Source organism: Narcine bancroftii, chromosome 13 (assembly GCF_036971445.1).
Source record: "Narcine bancroftii isolate sNarBan1 chromosome 13, sNarBan1.hap1, whole genome shotgun sequence".
Lineage (NCBI taxonomy): Eukaryota > Metazoa > Chordata > Chondrichthyes > Torpediniformes > Narcinidae > Narcine > Narcine bancroftii.
In genome coordinates this window covers 11,179,945-11,197,551 of record NC_091481.1, presented here as the reverse complement: position 1 = coordinate 11,197,551, position 17,607 = coordinate 11,179,945, and the positions used below count along the sequence as shown (strand labels likewise).

Below are 17,607 nucleotides of genomic sequence, written 5' to 3'. Positions count from 1 at the left end.
TGGCCGAACCGGTTGATTGACGGCTGTGGCCGAACCCGGAAAAAGGGAGATGTGATGCGGGCAGGTCGTCTCTGGATCCAGGAAGGGCGGGGTGTGCGCGGAGCCGCGGTGAGTTTCATTTCCCCCCCCCCCCCCCCTATTAAGTTAATGGCGTGGAAAGTGGGTTCTTCGGGACCATTCGGGGGATTGGGGAAGGGAGCCCGCTGGGATGGACAGGAGAAGGAGAGTGGAGCCACGCTGGCAGATTCCGGCGGGGCGGGCGGTGGAGTCACGGAGCGAGTTTGCATCCGCGTGATCATTTTGGAAACCCCTCTGTGTTCCGACGTCCTTTGCCCGTGGGCTTTCTGTCATGGTCACCTTCTGTGTGGTGGCGATGAACATTGTGAACGGCTGGTTCTCTGTCCAACAGTGCATGAGACCATGGACTATCAGCCGAGGAATGGGATGGGGAATTGAAATGGTTGGCCACTGGGAGATCCATGTGATTATGGTGGACAGAGCTGAGGAGCTCAACAAAGCGATCTCCCAGTCTGTATCCAGTGTCTCCAGTGTAGATGATAATAATGCTGTTGAATTTTAAGAGGAGATGGTTAAACTCTTGTTGGAGTTGGTCATGCCCATCTCCTTCTTGTATGTTGTGAACGTGATCCATACAGATCAGATCTTTGCAGATGAATGTCAAGCATTATGTTCATCTTCTGCACATTGTTATACTGAGTGAATACCCTGGACTATGAAGATTTTGCCTCCTGAACACTTTTGGGTGTATTTATGGATTTTTGGCTGATCACAAAAATCACCTTAACATTTTCCTATCACATACCATTTTTTTAAAATATAACCTGCTTTTGTGATTTTATGTCATTTTTAACATGCTTCAAGCATACAAACCATGAAGTGCAACATGTCATTAAAAATTCATTTTCTGCATTCGCGCTGGGACATCTTCCCTGCTGATCTTGGTGCAGTAAGTGACGAACATGGTGAAAGGTTTCATCAGGACCTTGACAACATGAAAAAGTGGTACCAGGGCAACTGGTACCAGTGCTGGCTGACTATTGTTGGACACTGACATGAGAGGGATCAGATGCTGAGTACAAATAAATATTAGCGGCAAAACATTTTTAGGTCATTTGAACTAACGTAATGTGTCGGCATCATAATGCAATTAAATATGCTAAATTCAATAAAAGTTAAATTAACGTTTCTCCAACTTCCTACGTGACACAGCAAATCTGAAATTATCTTTGTGTTCATCTTGAATTTGTCTATCATAATCCCTAATTTTTTTTTCAGGAGGTAAACCTTTTGGAAAAAAAATTATTGTCCAGTGAGCAAATTTACTGCTACGTTCCCAATATTACAATACTTCACAAAATGGTCCAGTACTTGGAGTCATGAAAGCATATGCATCAGACGAACTGGAAAAGCCCCTCAGCTATAGATTTCCCACTCCTTTTCTAATCTTGAACTCTGCGTTTCCTGATAGTAGGCCATCCCTATCCTGTTGCTCAGACCCTCTGATCTTCTCCCTCAGGAGAGCTTACATTTGTCATTGTCTGAAGTATGTCTTCTTACGTTGGTCCCTGCTGCAGACACAGGCAAATCCAGCAGTGGATGGCAGGAATGGAGGCAGTGGCACAGTGTGATGTACCTGTTGCTTGTCTTCAGAAGAGGATCAAAGCTACTCAGGATCCAGAGGAAAGGGAAAAGCTTCAGAAAGACCTGGACCGCCTCCTTGAGGTAACAGTGCTGACTTGTTTCCCCAACTGAAGTTCCACAACAGCTTCCTCACTTATGACAAGGAGACTGTTGGTTACGGTAATGTCTATTTAAGAGATAGAGGGTTTTAGAAGGGTTTAATTGGTACTATTTATACTTTTATATTAAATTTGAGATCAGTTCTCATGGATAAGATTTGACAAACATGGGAACTGGAATTGACATTATCTCCTGAAACATGGGGAAGAATTACTAGATTAGTTAATACTTCTTCACTTTGCGCATGTCATTCTTTAATACGGTTTTAAATAGTTCATAGAGCTTGTATGTCTAAAGATAAATCAGCTTGCATCTTTCCTTATATGAGCTCTACTTGTGATAGATGCAATACTGATGTGACTTTCATTGACTCATATGTTTGGTCATGTTCTGTGTTAGAAAAATTTTGGAAAGATATTTTTAAAATTCTTATACTGGTTATTCAATTACAACCTAACCCTTAACTGCTCTTTTTGGAATTACAGATTTTGGTTGTTTACCTACTTTTGCATATCGAGTTATTGCTTTTTCTACACGATTAACTGGAAGATACAGTTAATCGTCAGATACAGCAATGAACTCTCTGAACCCTTCTCCATTAACAATGGCGTGAAGCAAGGCTGTGTTCTCGCACCAACCCTCTTTTCAATCTTCTTCAGCATGATGCTGAACCAAGCCATGAAAGACCTCAACAAGGAAGACGCTGTTTACATCCGGTACCGCACGGATGGCAGTCTCTTCAATCTGAGGCGCCTGCAAGCTCACACCAAGACACAAGAGCAACTTGTCCGTGAACTACTCTTTGCAGATGATGCCGCTTTAGTTGCCCATTCAGAGCCAGCTCTCCAGCGCATGGCATCCTGTTTTATGGAAACTGCCAAAATGTTTGGCCTGGAAGTCAGCCTGAAGAAAACGGAGGTACTCCATCAGCCAGCTCCCCACCATGACTACCAGCCCCCCCACATCTCCATCGGGCACACAAAACTCAAAACGGTCAACCAGTTTACCTATCTCGGCTGCACCATTTCATCAGATGCAAGGATCGACAACGAGATAGACAACAGACTCGCCAAGGCAAATAGCGCCTTTGGAAGACTACACAAAAGAGTCTGGAAAAACAACCAACTGAAAAACCTCACAAAGATAAACGTATACAGAGCCGTTGTCATACCCACACTCCTGTTCAGCTCTGAATCATGGGTCCTCTACCGGCATCACCTACGGCTCCTAGAACGCTTCCACCAGCGTTGTCTCCGCTCCATCCTCAACATTCATTGGGCTCGAGGAGTCACGCGATGGAGTAGTGGCCGGACGGTGAACTCCAGCCCTCTCCAGAAAAGTCGGGAAAAACAAGAGAAAACACAAAGGCACAGAAATAAAAGTTACAGAAAAGTGAGTATAAAGGTGGAAAGAAGATGGCGACAAAAAAAGAAAAGTCGAAAGCAACGGTAAGAAGAGAGGAAGAGAAGACAAAGGAGGAAAAAGGTGAAGGCCTTACCTGTCCGAAGAGGCCCGCTGCGGAGAGAGAAACCCGCTCCCTCAGGTCGGTAAATAATGGACTACAAAAATGGCTCGCAGAGCCGAGCAAAAGTGCGCAACCGCGCATGCGCATGAAAAAAAACACACCGACGGGAGGGGGGACCAGCTGGGGAGTCGATCTCCACAGCCGGCAACGACAGCTGCAGAACACCTGCAGCAAGAAGAGACCACAGAAGACAATAGAAACAAGATAGAAGAGGAGGAAAGGGCAACAAAGAAACAACAGATGGTCAACCCAGAGGAAGAAGAAGAGGAAGAGGAAGAGTATGGTGAAATAGAAGAAGAAAAGATAGGCAAGGTAAAGGATATACTTGCTCTTATTAAAGGATACATGGAGTCATTTAAAGAATGGCAAACACAGGAATTTAAGGATTTAAGAAAAAGAATAAACAACACAGAGGAGAAGATAATTAAAATGGAGATGACCTTAACAGAAATGGGAAAAAAAATGGACAAGATGGAAGAGCGGGCAGTAGCAGCAGAAATGGAGGTAGAAGACTTAAAAAAGAAATTGGAGAAATCTAATAAAAAAACTAAAGAGACACAAGAACTACTAGCTCAAAAAATAGATACAATGGAAAACCATAACAGAAGAAATAACATAAAGATAGTGGGCCTTAAGGAAGATGAAGAAGGCAAGAATATGAGGGAGTTTATAAAAGAGTGGATCCCTAAGACCCTAGGATGTCCAGAACTACAGCATGAAATGGAAATAGAAAGGGCACATAGAGTATTGGCCTCTAAACCACAACCACAACAAAAACCAAGATCTATTGTAGTAAAATTCCTAAGATATACTACAAGAGAAAAGGTACTGGAGAAGACAGTGGAAAAAGTAAGAGAGGGCAACAAACCACTGGAGTATAAAGGGCAAAAAATCTTCATTTATCCAGATATAAGTTTTGAACTCCTAAAGAAGAGAAAAGAGTTCAATACAGCAAAGGCGATTTTATGGAAGAAAGGGTATAAATTTATACTAAAGCATCCAGCGGTATTGAAAATATTTATTCCAGGACAACAAAACAGACTATTCTCGGATCCAGAAGAAGCACGAAAATTTGCAGAACAATTACAAAAATAGACTGAGGGAGGAAGACGGGTAATGAGAGTTAAAATGATCACGACTGATATGTATGTGGGTAAAGACAAAAATAAACTGAGGGATGAAGACGGGTAATGAGAGTAAAAATGATCACGATTGATATGTATGCAGGTAAAGAGGTATAAGAGTGAATAGAGACAATGAGCATACATGAATGTATCTGTACTTAGAGGAAAATATAGATAGTATAGACAAGAATTAATAAGGGAAGGTAATGGAATAGAGAGAATAAGGAGGGAATTAAAAGAGGGACCTTTGTGACATATGAAAAGTGAAATCTTTTCTGGGGGAGGCGGGGTGGGGGGAAATAGCGGTCACTGCACAATCAGTTGACGCTTGCGAGTGGATTCGCAAATCCAAATGGAGAGGGGAGATGTGGTTGTCCGACAAGGGATAAAGGACAACTCAGGAGGTGAAGGGGAGATTGGGGATAAATAAGATAGAAATAGGAGAATAAGGAAAATGTTAGATGTTGTAGGAATGTTGTCTTATAAAGAGTTGAAAATAAGAAAACAGAAATGGAAAAGGAGGAAAGGTAATGATGGAAAAACGGAAAGAGAAGATAAACAAAATATAAAAGGGCTACGCTGAACTATATGTCTTTAAATATTAATGGAATACATAACCAAATTAAAAGGAAGAAACTACCAAATTTAAATGAATAAATGTATTCCATTAGAAAAAATAACATATTGGTTAAGAAATAATATTGAAATATTCGAACAAGTATAGGAGCCTTACATTAAATACAATAGCGAAAACCTACCGGGGACAAACATTACCTAAGTTGATGGAAGGAGAAGGAAAGAAAAGAATGGACTCAGTAGAATTTCTGGTGTAATTTTGTTGAATGACAACATTGTCTGACTGGCTTAATGCAACCTAGATTGTATACCTAAAATGGATGAGAGGCGGGGGTGGGGGGGTGGTTTGGGAGGAAAGGGGGGGGGGGAGAAAAAGTCACTGTATATGTGTGAAAAGAAATAGTGTATATCATGGCTAATGTGATTTATGGTGTGAAAAATAAAAAAATTAAAAAAAAAAAACATTCATTGGAGCGCTTTCATCCCTAACGTCGAAGTACTCAAGATGGCAGAGGTCGACAGCATCGAGTCCACGCTGCTGAAGATCCAGCTGCGCTGGGTGGGTCACGTCTCCAGAATGGAGGACCGTCGCCTTCCCAAGATCGTGTTATATGGCGAGCTCTCCACTGGCCACCGTGACAGAGGTGCACCAAAGAAAAGGTACAAGGACTGCCTAAAGAAATCTCTTGGTGCCTGCCACATTGACCACCGCCAGTGGGCTGATATCGCCTCAAACCGTGCATCTTGGTGCCTCACAGTTCGGGGGGCAGCAACCTCCTTTGAGGAAGACCGCAGAGCCCACCTCACTGACAAAAGGCAAAGGAGGAAAAACCCAACACCCAACCCCAACCAACCAATTTTCCGCTGCAACCGTGTCTGCCTGTCCCGCATCGGAATTATCAGCCACCAACGAGCCTGCAGCTGACGTGGACATTTACCCCCTCCATAAATCTTCGTCCGCGAAGCCAAGCCAAAGAAGAACTGGAAGAGCCATTTTACTTTAATGGAAAGACTAATTCTCCGACATTATTTCAATGGCTTTCTTGAGTTATGTTTTTCTTAAAGCTCGAAATAAAATCAGAAGTCAAACTTTAGGTACAACGACTAAATTTGAAGAAACATGAAAACCATTTATTGATGACTTTCATGAGATTTAACTGGCATTATTCTATGAATTAATTCTTCCTTTCCAGATGTCATATAATTCTTGCCATTTTTGTTATCTGTAGCTGTGGACCAGAGCTCTGTTTGAAACTATTCGACAGATCCTTGGGAGAGGCCACTCAGTTGTTTGTTTTCTTTTCTTGATTTTAGTAGATTAGTTGGGGCTTTTTTAGAAAAACCCAACACCCAACCCCAACCAACCAATTTTCCCTTGCAACCGCTGCAATCGTGTCTGCCTGTCCCGCATCGGACTGGTCAGCCACAAACGAGCCTGCAGCTGACGTGGACTTTTTACCCCCTCCATAAATCTTCGTCCGCGAAGCCAAGCCAAAGAAAGAAGAAATATTTATTTATCTCTGTTTTCTTTGTTTGGAGAATTATTTCTAATATGTCACATTTTCACTCTTTGGAATTTATATATGATACTTATACTGGGTAGACTTGGATGCACCATTTTAATTGTGTTATTTCTATTCTCCTTATGCTGTGTATATTATGAAATGTTAATAAAAGGGTTGAAAAAGAAGACTGTTGGCTGATGGGACAGGCAGCTGCACTCACTTTCCATGGATGGCATCGCACACACAGGTTGATGGAAGTGGTGCTGTTCAGCGGAACTCGTGCTCCAGGGAATCCTTCATTGTTTCGCCAGTCATACTGCGCGGAATCAGGCCCTTTGGCCCAACTTGCCCATGCCAGCCAAGTTGTTTACCTGAGCTATTCCCATTTACCTGCATTTAACCCATATCCCTCTAAACCAGTGGTTCTCTACCTTTTTGTTTTCACTCACATACCACCTCGTAATCCCTTACTAACCACAGAGCACCTATTACATCCTATGCCATAGGTGCTCTGTAGTTAGTAAGGGATTGCTTAAAATGGTATGTGAGGGGGAGTGGTGGGGGGGGGGGTGGAAAGGTTGAGAACCACTGGTCTAAATCTTTTCCATCGCTACCTCTATTTTAAATGTTGTTATGGTAACTGCCTCTATCTCTTCCTCTAGCATAAACTCACCATCCTCTGTGTGGAAAAGGTTATCCCTTTTAAATCTTTTCCCTCTGTCCTGAAATCTATGCCTTTAGTTTTAGACTCTGTTACTTTGTCACCTCATTATCTTCCATGCTTCTACAGGTAATACCGAGATCAACTAGCTCTGAAAATGGATGGGGCTGGGGTGGAGTGTCAGGCCCATACCTGCAGTCATTGGCAGGAAGAGGGTAGCCCACGTCGGGCTATGCTGAGATGAGTAGGAGGGACTCTGCGGTCAACACTGAAGCCTTGGGAGTGGGCCTGGGTGGATCCGCCGCAGGTGCAGATTTACAAAATTATGAGTGGTGACACGGTCAGTGAAGTGGTTAGTGGAATGCTGTTACAGCGCCAGCATCAGGGGTTCAGCCCTGCACTGTCTGTAAGGAGTGTGTACGTTCTCCCCGTGTTTGTGTGGGTTTCTTCCAGACACTCACACCCTTCAAAAATGTACAGGGGTTGTAGGTTAATTGAGGTATTTGGGCAGTGTGGGCTCATGGGCCAGAAGGGCCTGTAATTGTCATACTTCTAAATTTAATTTAGATTACAAAAAGTCACCCCTCAGAAATCTGTCCTCCAGGGAGAATATCCCAGACTCTCCAGTTCTTCCTTGTATTGCAAGCCACCGCTCCTCACCCACCACCCCCAACACTCGGCCCAGTAATATCCTTGTGAATCTTTTCTGACCCCTTTCCAGCTTTGTGATATCCTTCCTCTCGCTGGATGTCTTTCCTTTTTGGGAGTCCAAGAGTAACCATCAGATCTGTTGTGTTATAGGTTAGAGAACTGATCCAACAGACAGTGGAACGGATCGTTACTCTGGCCACGGACTCCAAGGAACAGGCCAATCGTGTGCTCACCACCAAGCAGCACCTTACAAACAGGGAAAACTACCGTGCTGCAGTGGAGTATTTTCGAATCCATTGCTTCGACTGGCACAAGCCAGAGGTATGCCTGTGTCCAATTTACCTGGTGCAGAGAAAGATCCCACCATGTGTCCTTTGGACCATTGTCAAATGAGGATTAACCTGGGGCCATAGAGGTAGATATTTTGGCAAGTAATTAAAAATGAGATCAAAGAGTTAGCATAGAGTTTGGGGGTGCGCAGGGAGAGGGAAAAGCATATAAAGGTTCAGGAGCAAGTTCCAGAGCTGGAGACTGAGGCAGTAGAAGGTGTGGCAACAGATGATGGTGCAGGAGAAGTCAAACATGTACAAGCTGCTAGATTTAGAGGAGCAGAGAGAGATCGAAGAAGTTGCAGGGTTAGAGAGGGATATAGGACTAGAGGAGGTTACACACAGGGAGAGGGCCATGGAGGGGCTTACATCATTGGAAGCAAGATAAGATGTTGAGCACAGGTGATAGTGTTGTGGGTCAGTTCTTGGCTACCATGGCTTTAGATGAGGTCAAGGTTATAGCAGCTGGAAGACTTGAGTCCAGCCAGGAGACCGATTGTTTAATTGAGTTGAGGGGTAATATCCTGGATGAATAGTGCCAGAGGCCAGATGGTAACATGCTGCTGCTGTACATAGTACAGAGAGAACACCTTAGGACAGCATTTAGTACCTTGGTACTTAAATTAGTGGCCACATGAGTAACCAGTGCTAACAGGAATGACACAGTGGTGCAACAAGTCGAGATACTGTCCCAAAGTTCCAGTGTCCCAGATTCAATCTGAACCTTGAGTGTTGTCCATTTGGAGTTTGTGTGTCCTTCATCTGATGCAGGGAGAGCACGCAAAACATGAAATACCAGAATATTCTCCTAGTCACCCTGAGTGTCCGCAGAAGCAGATCCTCCAGCACATTAAGTCTGCATTGATCACTAACCAGCCACTTCCAACATGCACACATTAATCCCATTTTTTATTCTCTCCACTTTATCATCAATTCTTCCAAAACTGTCACTCACCCAACATGCAGTGGCCAATTAACTTACCCACCCACATAACCTTGGGATGTGGGAGGAGAAAACTCATTGCAGTCGTAGGGAGAAAGTGCAAACTCCACACTGACAACAGCCACTGTAAGGACTGAACCTGGATCAATGGAGCTTTGAGACCGTGCCTCCCCATCTGTACCTTGTAATTATAACTTGGAGATACGGTCACAGGCCCTCCTGGCCCATGAGCCCATACTGCCCAATTACACACGTGACCAATTAACATACCAACTACACATGGGAGGAAACAAGAACCCTTGGAGGAAATCCACGAAGTCGTATAACTCCATACAGACCAGCGGATTCAAGCCCTAGTCAGTGACGCTAAAATAACGTTGCACAAACCGTGCCACCGAACATTGAATAAGATTACAATTAGGGGACACAGTTAAATAACTTGCTCCATTATCATCCCAGTAGAAAAATTTGAAGCATCTTTATTCTTCTAAGTAATTCAGGTTTGTGTCTGTATCAGTCTGGGTACTGAGAATAATGTTCTGTTCTTTGTTACAGTATGAATATGCCCTTCACCAACTGAGACCTTTCGTTAATTTGTGTGTGGAGCAGGTTCCATTAACACGGTACAGTAATGTGCAAATCTCTCTCTCTCTCGAATCAGAATTCATTGTCATAAGCAAATACTCTTTTGTGGCAGCATCACAGCACAAACATTCATATAAACCACCTTACAAAAATAAACAAAAAATACTGCACGAAAAATTAAAGTTAAACATTGTCTTTGATTATTCAAAAATCTGATGGCAGCATGAAAAAAGCTGTCCTTTTATGGCTGAGTGTTTGTCTTCCTGATGGAAGCAGAGTGAAGAGGGTATGGCCTAGATGGTGGTGGTTCTTGAGGATAGAGACTGCTTTTTTAAGATGTCCTTGAGGGAGTGAAGCCTGATGCCCATAATATCACAGGCCAAGTTAACAACCCTCTGGAGTTTCTTCTTGTCCTGCGCATTGGCATCTCCGTACCAGAGATTCTACCAACTCTCCATGGTGCACTTCTAAAAGTTTTTGAGAGTCTTAAGTGACATACCAAATCTCCTCAAACGCCCCACAAACAATGTTCCCTCGAAGTTTTAGTAGTCAGTGCACAAATGTGTGCAAATTTTTTCCTGTGACAGAAGTCTGTGTGCACTGAATGCTTGTGCAAATGTTAACTTGAAATTGTTTCAAGATCATTTTGGCACGGCCTTTCTCTCATGGCTAATCAAACTGTATTGGCATGTTTTAATATCATACATGTATGATTAACTACTTGTTTAACCGACTAACTAGATAATAGAAACAGTTACTAAGAGATGATTTTCAAAAAGGATAATTATTACTATATTATTTTAGGTAATTAACCTTTTGTGCGCACATCATTTCCTTTTTGCGCTGGTTGCACAGCTTAGAGGGAACAGTGCTCACAAAGTTTAGCCACTGATGAGCCTTCTTCATGATTGCATCGACATAGAGGCTCCAAGATGCATGCTTGGGGATGTTGACACCCAAGAATTTGAAGTTCTTGCCTCTTGCCACTACTGATCTCTTGAATTGGACTGGTTTGAGTTCTTCTGACTTCCTACTGAAATCCACAATCACCTTCTTGGTTTGCCAACATTGAGTGCAAGGTTGTCAGTGTGACACCACTCAACAAGCTGATCTATCTCCCTCCTGTACACTTCTTCATTGCCATTTGTGATTCTGCCGACAACTGTGGTGATATCGGTAAATTTGTAGATAGCATTGGAATTGTGCCTGGCCACACAGTCATGGGTGTAGTGAGTAGAGCAGTGGGCTAAGCCCACATCCATGAGGTGTGCCTTCATCGATAGTGAGGAGGAGATGTTATTTCCAATTTGAACTGACTGGTCTTCCAATGAGGAAGTCAAGGATCCAGTTATAGAAGAGGGTGCAGAGGCCCGGGGTTTGAAGCTTGTTGACCAGGACTGAGGGAATAATGGTGTTGAAGGCTGAACTATATGCTGTTTTCGAGATGATCCTTGAGCAATCAAAGCAAAGAATATCTGAGAATAACTAATTGTTGCAATTAATTAATCCCTTTTGACAGAAACCCTGATGGAGAAATGCTGTGAAAAGTATGACTTTTAACTTTAAGCAAATGTTTAATGAACAGTTTTTTGTTGTTTAGCATTAAATTGGAAAATGAAGTCTAACCCAAAAATGAGAGGAATCTTGGTGAGGAAAATTAAAACATTACCTCATACTTAAAATAAATTGTATGGTGTAAAAGAACAAAAGTACCTTGGTATGCATCTGAACAAATGTATTAAAAATAGCACTGTGGATTAGCAGAATAATTAAATGCTAATTTTGTGTGTGATTTACTTCCAGGTGTGTTGAAGTAGTGAATTTATGTTCTTTCAACGTGTAGAAGACAAGCACTAGATTGGGTGGCTGTGAGGAAAGAGAATTTGTTCAGGAATGGTTCTGGAGCTGAGAGAAAGTTTTTTTTTCTTTTAGAATAGAGAAGATGTGAAATAAAGTGTTCCTTAAAAATTTATAAATATATTGGACATGATGTTTTTACAGATTGGAAAATTTTGTGGAGAATAAAGAGAATTTTTTGTGGGGGGGGGTGGTGGGGAATTGGTTAGAACAGTGGTTTCCAAACTTTTTCTTTCCACTCACATACTGCTTTAAGTAATCCCTAAGCCATCGGTTCTCTGTGATTAGTAAGGGATTGCTTAAGGTAGTATGTGAGCGGCAAGAAAAAGTTTGAAAATCACTGTTTCAATCGTACCTAATTGACTCGTTATGTGCATGGTTTCATAACTCAAAAGGAAATGGCCAATGACAATTTTTCTCAAGCAAAATATTTCAGTAACAATTGGGGGCTAGAGCAGTGGTTCTCAACCTTTTTTTTTTAACCCCACTCACATACCACCTTAACTAATCACAGAGCACCGATGGTATAGGGATTGCTTAAGGTGGTATGTGAGTGGAAAGAAAAAGTGAACACTAGATGGTTGTGGTTCTTGAGGATTGAGGCTGCTGTCTTAAGACACCACCTCTCGTAGATGTCCTCGATGGAGTGAAGTCTAGTGCCCATAATGTCGCAGGCCAAGTTAACAACCCTCTGGAGTTTCTTCTCGTATTTAATCACTGGGTTAAAATACTGAATCTGCTACCACAGGAAACCTGTAAGGCTTCAATACTTCCTAAAGGGAAATAATTCCTTTGTGAGAATGGCTGACAAGATGTTTCAAAAGGCTGAGACAAAAATTTTAAATGGCGAGTGGCTTGAGTGGACTTGGTGGTCCAAAAGGTCTGTTTCTCTGCCATTCAGTCTCATTGATGAAATGTTATGTAGTTAAAACTGTTTGGTCCTATTTACCCAGGGATATGGGGCAGAATTCCACCATACATATGTCCATCAGCCTCAACATGGTTGGGATGAGATGATTCAGGGTCACAGCATCGGCAACTTCTGTCAGACCTGGATTAATCCTTGGATGAAACCAGCATTCTTGTCTCATTCAGCATCATACAGACTTTGAAGCAGGGAATCTTGGGAAGGAGAGTAGTTTTCAGCCATTGTCCCAACATGATCAAAAAATATTTTCAGTCATCACTTTTGGAAAGTACTGGGAGGGGGAATGTGCTTCTGGGAAAGTACAGTATCCAAAATTCAAGAAACCAGCAGCATCAAGCAACTGGCAAAATAACTGCAGAAAATAAATGGGTAAAAAGTGTGGGTTTAAAATTGGCGTGCCTCGCCATTAGTTTGTCAATCACGCAACGCCCAACCTCAACCAACCAGAAAATTCCCTTATCTTGCATCTATCAATCCCCATTGATGCTGGATGACGGGTTCAACTGTATTGTAATTTAATCTGAAAGTATTGAGCTGTTAACAGACTAGTTTTTCTTGACCCAGTAAAGTATCCTATCAAATGATAGTTCAAATGGGAAGCCCATCTTGATCCTTTGAACTTCTCTGCCTTGGAAGGAAAGCATCAAAATGTATGTTAGATATTTGTTCTTAATTCTTCTTCGTTGTTGTAGATTGTGTTACTTACAAGGGGTTTTGTTTTAAACTGTGCTATCCCTCTGTCTATGAGCTGCATTATTGATCTCTTGTTTCAGCAGGACCAAAGAAGCAATCGATCAAGTGAGTGAAACACTGAAAAAGTGAGGGATTAGAAGTCCTTGCCCTCCATGCAGCAGAAGAAGGACCCATGTATTTTCTAACTGGAATTGATCTTCATAAACTTTCTCCTCTACTGGTGAGGCCATTTATGCTTGGACTATCTGGGAGAGGTCTCTGCTGTACAGCAAGTCATGAGACAAATTATAGACATTCTTCATACTTAAATAATCGCACCAATTTTTACAACAGATTACACCATGGTAACATATGGTGCATGCCACTACAAATGTTGAAAATCTGAATTGAAAACCTAATCTGGAAATGGTCAACAGGATAAGCAGCATATGTGGAGAAAGAATTATTCAATTGTTTTGATAACTATTTAGTTATTAGGATCTGAACATCAATTGGAAGGAAAACCACACAGAAATGCAGGAGGAACTCAGCCGGTCTTGCAGCTTCCATAGGAGGTAAAGATATTTTTGGGTCTAACCCCTTCAAGGTAAAAAAAAAAAGCAGAAAGGCATCTGAATAAAGACTGAAGAATGGCAGGGAGGAGCCCGAACTGTCGGTAATATATCTTTACCCCACTGTGGACACTGTGAGACAGGCTGAGTTCCTCCAGCATTTCTGTGCACTTTTACTACAATCACGGCGTCTGCGGACTTTTTTGTTTCACATCAATCATAAGGAAATCATTCACTGCCCACACCTCATTAGCCCAAGAAGATTGTGGTGGGCTGCCTTCTTGAACAACTGCAGCCCCCTGTTGAAGGCTTTTGGGGAACCAATTCCAGGATGTTAGACCGGCAGTCTGTTTTAAAATCAGATTTTAAATTTGGAGGGGAAGCTACAGGTGGTGGTGGTGGTCCACTGCTCCAACTACCCTTGTCCTTGAGAGTGGAGGTCATGGGTTTGGAAGGTGCAGTGAAGAGCGGCCCAGGTGAACGTGCAAATTCCACGACAGGATTAAAATATAATGGGTTAAAATATACAGTTTTGGCAGCTCCCCGAAGGAGCCTCACAAAATGAAGGATGAATGCGACGATCCAGCAGGCTGCACGAAGGCCACAGCGCTGCCCTCCAATTGACCACAACCAAAAGAGCTTAACTGGCCTATCAGGGAAAGCGGATCACAAACCCCCCCCAATCAGTACTGAGAGGGTTTTGACCATGCCCCTCAGCTTGAGAATAAAAGCAGGGCTGTGAGCCCAATAAAGTTTAGTGTTCACTGCACTCAACTGGGTTCGTGTCATTCTTTCTGGGAACAGTATGTTTTTTCTGAACTAACGTGCATGGACCTCTAAGCTCTCCTGTGCTATTGGGTCTGCAGAGCCATAGTGTGTAGCAGCTAGATACACAGTGCCTTTTAAATGATTTGCTCTCCTAACCATGTTCTGACAAATCACAATCTCTCCATTTCTTTTCAGTTTCTTGCCTCCCATCTTTCTTACTCTGCCTTTGACACTCTTACTTTGCCCTCTTGTTTTGAGCCTCATTTTATGCCAGACACTCTATTTTTGATCCCAGGCCCAAACGGGCAACTGATTTCTATTTCCACAGATACTGTTGAGTTCTTCTAGAGTTTCTGCTTTTGTTCAGATTCCAGCATCTGCAGTTTTATTTGTTTTCCCTCTGACTATCTCTTGTTTCTCTGATATTTACTTTCTTTTTCTTGCCTCGCTTTTGATTATCAATCTGTCAGACTTCAGCCACTGATAGCTGAGATTCGAGTGGCATTTAATAATCTTTACATCATTCAGGTGTTCTCAATGCAAAGAGGTTTAAGGCGATGACAGTACTTTTGAGGGTTATGTGCAGGGGGATTTTTCCCAGTGTTGCAGTTGCAAAACCTCAGGCCATTTTTGAAAATAACCATTGCTAATTTTAAATGTAAACATGCTTCTTTAATTATTTGTCAAATCCTGGTGGCTTTGACATCCGCCATCATGAATTGCTTTGAGAGGCTGGTCATGGCTCGTGTCCGCTTCAGCCTCCCAGCCAGCCTTGTCCCACTTCAGTTGGCCTCTGCTCGATCCTGGATGCAAAGAACACCCACATCAAACTACTGTTCATCAATAGCTCTGCTTTCAATACCATAGGTGACAGTAAACTAATTCCCGAACTAGATTTCAGCACCTCTACTATGTAACTGGATCCTTGACTTGTTGTCTAAAAGGCTACAATGGCTCCTCCACAATGACACTCCGCATTGGCACTCCTTAAGAATGTGCACTCAGTCCCCTGCTATACTCCTTCTGCACCCATAGATGTACAGCTAAGTACTGTTCTAATGTATCTTCAAATTTTCCAGTGACATCACAGTAGTGGGCCAGGTATCAAATAATGATGAGTGGGGAAACAGGGATGAGATTGAAAGTCGAGTGACACGGTGCCAAGTAAACAACCTCTCTTAATGTCAATAAAACTGAGATGTGTGTGTGTGTCGCGTGCTCTCTCTTTCTCTGACTGTAAGAGGCGCTTCAGGCAATTTCTTCCAATGGTGAATCTGTCTGGCTTCAGGCAGATGAAAACAAATTCAGTGTACTACTGCACTGTCTTTATTACATGACAATAAGTTGAATCTTGAATGATCATTGAATTTAGGAGAGGGACAGAGTCTCTGACCACATTAATGGTGCTGAAGTCGAAAGAGTAGATCATTTCAAGTTCTTAAGGATAAACATCTTCACTTACCTGGGACAAACACATCAAAGCAATGGTCAAAAAGCACAGCAATGTCTCTACTTTCTTGGAGGACTAAGGAAGCTTGAAATGTCCCTCGACAATTCCTAAACGTGCACCAGCGATAGCCTATTTGCTGGATGCGTCCCAGCAGAGTCTGCTCAAGAACACAAGAAGCTACAGATCCCAGATTCCTCCTCCTCCCAATGGAGAGAAAGCTTGTGAAAGTATACACCAACAGATTTAGAAATAGCTTCAGTACAGCCATCAGGCTTCTGAATGAATCCCATAACAATACTATAATAGTGCAGTCTACAAAAGTACTGAAGAAACTCAGCAGGTCACACAGCATCCATAGAAAATAAAAGTCAGTCTCCTGGTGGCCATTTCAGTTCCACACCCAATTGCCACATTGACATATCTCTCGTGAACTATCATTTTACACAATCTGCCAATTGGAGGAATAATAGACTCCAACTGATGCCATCAATATCAACTCCATTTACTGTTAATCCCCTTTCCCTGGTCTCCCTCCATCTCCTCACCACCTTCTATCAGAGAGCTGTCTTTCCTAGCCCTCTGCACTCTTCCCTATCCTCAGTTTTTTTCTACTCTCCCACCCGCATCCACCAATTGCCTTGTTCCCGCTTTTCCTTGCCCCCCCCCCCCCCCCCCCATTGGTCTTCATGCATCCAATACTCCTGAAGAAGAGCTCAGGCCTAAAATGTCAACTGCCCTTTACTTCATTTACTTTGCATGGATGCTGAGTGACCTGCTGAGTTTCTTCAGCTCTTTCAATGCTGCACTAGACCCTGGCATCTGCAAAGTTTTCTCAATCACATCGGACAACAAAGATTTTGCTTCCTGGACACTTTTGAGTGTATTTTACGAATTTTGGACCGCTGATCATGAAAAACAGTTTAAACATTTTCCTATCACATACTGTTTTTAGATATAACATGTTTCAAGCATATGTTCCATGCTTCAAGCAGATAAAGCCATGATGCACAATAGTCATTGAAATGTCATTTTCTGCATTTGCACTTGGACTTCTTCCCTGCTGAAGTCAGTGCCGAGGACATTGACACCATGGAAAAGCAGAATCAGGTCAAATGGAATCCATCAATGCTGGTTGGCGATTGTTGGACACTGACACTATAGGCATCAGATGCTGAGTACAAATGAAAATCAGCAGTAAAACCTTTTTAGGTCAGTTGAACGAATGCAATTAAACAGGCTAAATTCAATGAATGTTCATTTAATGTTTTTCTAACTTCCTGCTTGATACAGCAAATCTGAAATTATTCTCGTGTTCAGCTTGAATCCTCAATTTTCTTTTGGGAAGCAAGCCTTTAAAAAAAATTGTTGCCCAGATACATCTCCTTTTGCCCTGCGTGCCGTCCTTTAAATCATTCAATCTCTCCACCCTTCCAGTGACCTTTCTCTTCCTGCGTTGTTACAGTGTTACAGCGTGGCCGATTGGCAATTTCCAATGCTTTGATTTCCACTCCGGTCGCGACGTTTCCTTTCTGATCCCCACTCCTTGCAGCCAAACCCCCTCCCGGTTCCAATTCGCTGCCCCACGTTTCCCCCTCCCCTTGCAGCATCTGATTGCGGTCGCTCTGTGCAGAGAGGCTGTGGACCAACCTAATGTGCTGTCAGAGGTCACGCCAACCATTGGCGGCGCAGTGATGGGCGTC

At 42.7% G+C, this 17,607-nt stretch overlaps 1 protein-coding gene across 3 annotated transcripts; it reads left to right on the top strand.

The window, feature by feature from the left end:
• LOC138748821 (legumain-like) lies at positions 1 to 14,458 on the top strand. 3 transcript variants are annotated; one of them, XM_069909620.1, is made up of 5 exons: positions 1 to 108; positions 1,596 to 1,743; positions 7,954 to 8,124; positions 9,631 to 9,698; positions 13,222 to 14,458. In XM_069909620.1, exons 2-5 carry the CDS (start codon positions 1,618 to 1,620, stop codon positions 13,265 to 13,267), a joined length of 411 nt encoding a protein of 136 aa, XP_069765721.1. In that variant the 5' UTR covers positions 1 to 108; positions 1,596 to 1,617; the 3' UTR covers positions 13,268 to 14,458. The 3 variants fall into 3 exon arrangements, with proteins under 3 accessions (XP_069765721.1, XP_069765720.1, XP_069765722.1); XM_069909619.1 differs by having other exon boundaries at positions 13,219 to 14,458; XM_069909621.1 differs by lacking the exon at positions 1,596 to 1,743 and having other exon boundaries at positions 17 to 108; positions 13,219 to 14,458.
• Positions 14,459 to 17,607: the final 3,149 nt, after the last annotated feature.